Genomic DNA, 6,000 nt, shown 5'->3' with positions numbered 1-6,000 from the left:
CAGATTCAACTACAGACCAAAAAAACAAAAACACACATGTGGACTTAAGACTACGGATCATAAAGTACTTAAAAGGCTTTCAAAGGGACTAAAGAAATTCTTAGGGTTGAAAGAAACCAGAGGTTTTTGGCGTGAATTTCAGTATCGATGAACAATGAAGTGTCACTCAGATCATCGGCCCAGGTAGATTAAAAATACGTATATATCAAGTTAGTTTGCATTTGGTTCAATGAATTTGTTTTTGGGAAAAATCCTGCACGGAGCCACACGTTTATTTGTCATTTCAACTCTTCAATACTAAGTCCCACAGATTTTCACTTACAAGTCGTTCATATACTCAGTCAGTGGTTACAGTGCTAAACATCAGCCTCTCACTAAAGTTACTTCAAAATACGGCTTGTTACTCCTTAACATCGGTTATGCGAGCAAGTTGTGCAAGCATGCTTGATTTACATGCCAGTTGCTCATTCTTTAAGGACATGAATCTCCAAGGTAGCTTTACCAGAGTTGGACATAGAACCACGAAATTTCAGACCAGAACCGAGAGATCTTTCATGCCAACCATTTGCCTTGAAGGGGTTTGCGTCATAATACAAATCGTAGTACTGATCATAGTTGGCCCTTTGGTTTCCAGGGTACAGCTTAGCATTCCACCAGTTTTGGTAAAAGTTATAATCAAACGGAACAGAGAACATCACAGCAAGTGTTTTGTCGATGCTTGGAATGTAGTAGGCCACGACTCCGACTACTCCCGTTGCGACTGGTCCAGACGTCTTGCGAGGCCCGTAAACTACGGCATACGCTGTGGAAAATAAAGAAACAGACAATCAATTAACAATTATTAAACTTGGTTATCGCAAAATATCGTGGTTTGCCAGTGGTGAGCAGATGAATTGTTTGCCAAAGGCGAAGGCTGAGGCAAATAATTGATCTGCGAGACACTGAATAATCACGATACTTTGCGATAATCGAGTTCAATAATTGTTTTATCATTCGATGACGAAGTTACTTTTCATATTATTTTAAAGCACTCTCTGACAACTCAAGGAAGCGATTCGCCATTTTTCACAAGAGAGACCGGTTACAATTACGCATCAGCAGATTATTATTTGTAGGCAGTTATTTACAGGTCACGTGGTGGGCTCTCAGCCAATGAAATGAAAGAAAAAATGCATCGAATGATAAGTATTTTTATTTTATACGAAGACGAGTTAGGATGTTTGTCTGTTCGAACAAATAGACTTTAAACTTTGGAGTTCAAGAAAATATAACCTTAGAGAAGATATCTGTGCACGCCTTCTGGAAGCCACATACACACTTAATTGATGTACAGTGCCCATAAGCGTACACGAAATTTCGTAGCATTAGAATAGATGTTAAACATTTCAAGTCAAAATCACGACAGAACGTTTCAGTTAAAAACATGCTTTTCGTCGTCAAGTCAAAGACGTTTACGACTTTGTAATCTTGAATACTCAAAACGTTGTGTCTTGCTTTTAAAATGTTTATCATACGTTTAAATAGAAAATTAATATTAAGACGTCTTAACGAAAAACTCTGTACTGGGTGAGTTGTTTTGGTCTGCGCTTTATTGACAACGGTTTTTATTTCCTTCTTAGTTATGAATCTCGACTCTTTTTAAGAGACGCCAATACTGAAAAATGGGGATATCACTTGGACAATTATATCACAAAGCAAGCATGGCGTGAAAAGGCGAGGGATACTTGTGCAAGAATCTTATCAGAAAAAGCAAATTGATGCCGGCTGACAGGGTGAAACGGTCGTGTTGGTCAAATTGTGTTGTAAAGTTCAAGCCTGATCACTACTATACTAGCGAGTTTCTGTAAATACTAAATTCACTTTTACCATTATCAACAGAGTAAGGCAAGTTTTCATCCGCAGTGCCAGAAAAGAAGTAGAAAGAACCCTGTTGCCAGCCAAGTCCACTTTGGTTGTCAACTCCAACGGCGCATTTGCGTTTCACGTTAGCGAGAACATTTAGCACTTCTTTCAACAGATCGATTGTAAGCTTGGCACCTTCAATAACAGTTCCTGCGGCAACTGAAATTAAATAAGCAAGTTAGTAGGATCTTGACAAAATCTTTGCACGGTTTGTATCAATCGAAATCTTGTCAAAAAGCTTCCCCAAAGTGGTACCGATCTAGGGAAGCATATAAAAGACTTGATAAAAGCAAAATTAAGACTTGTTAAAATACTTGTTGCTCGTAAGCCCACATAACGTTATCCAGTGGATAAGTGTGAACAAAACAAACCACGCTATCCACTAAATGGTGGTTATTTATTCGGAGGATAGCGTTATCTATCTGTCGAACAACCCGTTCCTGGCCCTTTCTCAGTCGCGCAACGTTAAGTTCTCTCGTTACGCTCCCTGCCGTTGCGTGGCAGAGAGAGGGCTAGTTACTCGTGTAATGAGAAACTAGCCGGGGGGGAGGGGGGGGGGTAGCCTGGGAACGCAGTCGTATTTCCGGCTGCCGCTTGTCTCCGCCGAAAAATAACGTCTGCGAACCCGAGCCAGGAAACGATTTCTGTGACGTAATGGCTTTTGTTTCTCTTTGGCCAATCAGATTCCATGATACAATGAAACTCGAGTGCTCCTCGCAGCGAATACCTCGCGCAGTAGTTCTGGGGTTACTTGAGCTAAACTGTGATTGGCTTAAAATTACTACGTCACAGAAATCTTTTCCCGGCTCGGGTTCGGAGACGTTATTTTTCGGCGGAGACAAGCGACAGCCGGAAATACGTTTGCGTTCGCAGGCTAGGGAGGGGGGGGGGGGGGGGGACTCCCAATATCAACGATATGGGTATGGTTTAGAGGCAGTTTAGCTTTGGATGGGTATAGACATCAGAACATCAGACAATTTTGGTGTAGAATAGGGTATGATTTACCCGACAAGTGGTCAGTGCATAAATAATTTAGTGTAGGACACGGTTCTTTACCCGGGTTGCATATTAGAATTCGAAATTGAAACTCGAAATTGAGTTTGTAAGATATTGGTTTAGTTAACGCATGTTGGGCTACGATAGTGACAAAGTTTCTGCACGAAAAATAGCTAGTCTGGGATAGGGTAGGGGTTTTTAGTGCCTAGTCTAATCATGGTCTAGCATAGGGTGAGGGTTTCAATGTTCCAGGGGCACACCCCTTCCCAATGACTTACAGAGTACTCACTGCAGGCAAATTAGGTATTGTCAGACTACTTCCTAAAGTATCAGCTCATGATTTTCACGAGTGGCGTAAACCTTTGCCATCTTTAGAGGACAACTTCTGGAAAGTTTTAACACTTTTTTGTACAGTATTGTTCCGTGCCGCATCCATTTTTTTTTTGAGCTCGATTCTAATTCGGTTTATAACTATGGAGACAATTCATTTCATGTGTTAGGCCATTAATTACCATTTACTAAAGATCATTTACCTTTGCGCTTGGACTTTTCGCTGTCTTGGTCTTCCAAGTCCTTTGGCTCCTGCAGTTTAGATTCAGCGTTGTGAGATCGCTTCAAAAAGACCTCCAGTTCCTATGTAGCAAGAAGGAAATCAGTCATCTCATTCACGGTTGGTTTAATTTTTTTCTTCATTTGTAAGCCACTTTTAGAGCTACCTTCACTGCAGCATCAATACCATGGCCGAATATCGTTCTGGAAATTTGGATGCCATAGGTTCACCTTCAAATACATTTATACCATGCCATAGAAAATACAGCCAATCACAATACAGCAGAGGCGTTGCATATTCGACAGCATTACATCAACGTTCCTACCATGCACCTAAACGCTCGCGAGTAAAGTGATAAAATACAAGGGACTCGTGGGATATTCTATGATATTCAATCGAAAGCGTTGGATAACTAGAACATGTATGCTATCTTTAAACTGGTAGTGATTAAACTCAACAAGAAGCTAAATCTCACAAGCTTTCAACATTCGATCACTTACTACATTCAGGGGCCAAATATTGTGAAGTTATATTTAAAAAAAAAAAAAATGAAATAACTCAATTGTGGCCGTTACAATTTGACTTTCTTGTAAAAGTGTTTATGAAGGTCTCAGCATGTCAGATTCTAAAATTGCACTTTGCGATTTGTTAAAGTCAATTGTCCTGTGCTTTATGTTAATTTACAGTTTCAATGCTCGTGCAAAAATTCGAACTTCATTCATGGCGTAAAACGGACCATGAATGCTATGGTCGACAATTTAGGGTTGCAAACCATTTAGGGTTGCAAACAGAGATTTTATCAAAGGCAATAGCAGAAGTCAATTCTTTTTTTACCTCTCCATCTGGATTCTTTGCCTTGATCACAGATCCAAAGGTAGTAGTAGTAACCGAGACGATTAACAGCAAGGAGAAGATAAAACTGAGGTGGTCCATGTTCAACCTAGAAAACAATAATAAGAACACAGAACATTCATTACCAATGACAAGCAGTTCAACAGCAGAACGTTGCTTCAACAACGATTTCGGTTAATGTTGGAAACAAACTGATGATTGTTAAAGAGACAGTTTAAAGATAGAAAATACAAAAAACTGACTTACCGTTTTCCACGCTGTATATGTATCTATTTCTGCGTAACCTGATAAGCCTCTATGTGAAATCTTTCTGAACAGGTTGTTTTATACCCTGGAACCTTGCTGTACCCACGAGAGTTATTTTTTTTTTATTTCATCGCCTTTTTTTGCTTTGTCTTTGTTTGTATTTTAGTCAAAATATTTCTTGGCGCTTTCTTTCTTTCTTTGCGTACCTTTTCCGTGCAGATTAAATGTAGATTAGTTTCTTCGCGTCGTGTTATGTAATCGCTTATTGTTAATTGCGTAACCTCATCATGTCTATTCTTTTTGCTCAAAATTCCGTATATAGCGTTGTAGTTTTTTTAATTTGCATTCAGTCACTGTTATTCCGGCGTGCCTTACAGATCTTGCTTGTAATCACGTCTTCCTTGCTGTGTTTTGCTGCTTTTTTCGTATTCAATTGTTGTATTTTCAGTTTATTTAAGTTGAACTTCGTATTTATTAATTCTGTATTTTTAATTTGTGTTTTACATGTTTCAAGTAAACCGTTACGATTAAAGACGAATTAAGACTGTACTGGAATGTTGTTTACACCCGCCTTACCGTCACCTTGTTGTTATCGCTACTTCTCTGTCCCAGGGAAACGCCCATACATTTTCTTCTAAGAAAAACCTGTTAATGCGGCCACCCCGTTAATACGGCCAACGGACACATTCTGAAATCCCAACCTGGATAATCCTGTTTAATTTTACCCCATTTATACGGCCATTAGACCCAGTTATGTTCATCTTTCCTTCGTTAATATTTCATGTAGTGAGTGAAGTTTAATTTTTTACAAAGTGTATCTGCATTCTGGATGCATATAAAAGAACAGCTGTCTAGAAGTGCAATTGCTATATCTCTGTTAAGATTTCGCTCAATTCAGACTGATCATGAAATTTGACCCTACCCCGTTAATGCGGCCAAATTTTCATGGCCCGTTGCAATTGGTGACCGTGCTTATGGGGTTCCGTTATAAGCAATGTCAATTAGAAAAATTTGGATGGCTTCGATATTTTGTGGTCTTCGTGTTAGAATGTTTCGCCATTCTTGCCTTCTCTCCTCTTTGCTGCACGTGATTGGTTCTAAACCTGAAAATGATATCACGGCACTGAAATGAAATCTTTTATTTTTTGCCATTTGCACATGTCAGAGAACTTTTACTGTACACAAGTTCATCTTTACGAGCTATTTATGGTAAAAGGAAAAAGAAGCCTAAAGCTAGACTGGTTCATAAAAATGTCGTGACATAGGCTTAGCATGGGAGTTGCAGGTTCCTAGTAATGGGCTCCTGATTTTAAGTGAATATTTCAGTGAATTTTGGATTGAAGTCGCAGAAAGCCGAAGCAAAGAGATATTTTTCGTTGAAAAATAGCGAGAAATATTTCTCATAACAGCGATTTTATTTTGAGTAAACTGGATATTGATGAAATAATTCAGTT

The 6,000-nt window shown here is 39.1% G+C and overlaps 1 protein-coding gene across 1 annotated transcript; it reads right to left on the bottom strand.

The window, feature by feature from the left end:
• Positions 1–258: 258 nt before the first annotated feature.
• On the bottom strand, positions 259–4,590 carry LOC149101264 (DELTA-actitoxin-Afr1e-like). Its single transcript, XM_089276551.1, has 5 exons — positions 4,547–4,590; positions 4,283–4,388; positions 3,432–3,531; positions 1,867–2,061; positions 259–802 (listed from the first exon to the last, which is right to left on the bottom strand). The coding sequence occupies exons 2-5, from the start codon at positions 4,379–4,381 to the stop codon at positions 465–467; spliced, it is 732 nt and encodes a 243-aa protein (XP_089132677.1). The 5' UTR covers positions 4,382–4,388; positions 4,547–4,590; the 3' UTR covers positions 259–464.
• Between the last annotated feature and the right edge of the window lie 1,410 nt (positions 4,591–6,000).

The sequence above is a fragment of the Orbicella faveolata genome, unplaced genomic scaffold, assembly GCF_042242905.1.
Source record: "Orbicella faveolata isolate gen_17 unplaced genomic scaffold, um_ofav_v1 contig_4, whole genome shotgun sequence".
In the NCBI taxonomy this organism is placed as follows: Eukaryota; Metazoa; Cnidaria; class Anthozoa; order Scleractinia; family Merulinidae; genus Orbicella; species Orbicella faveolata.
Note: the sequence above shows the minus strand (reverse complement) of the source record. Positions and strands in the feature narration are given on the sequence as shown.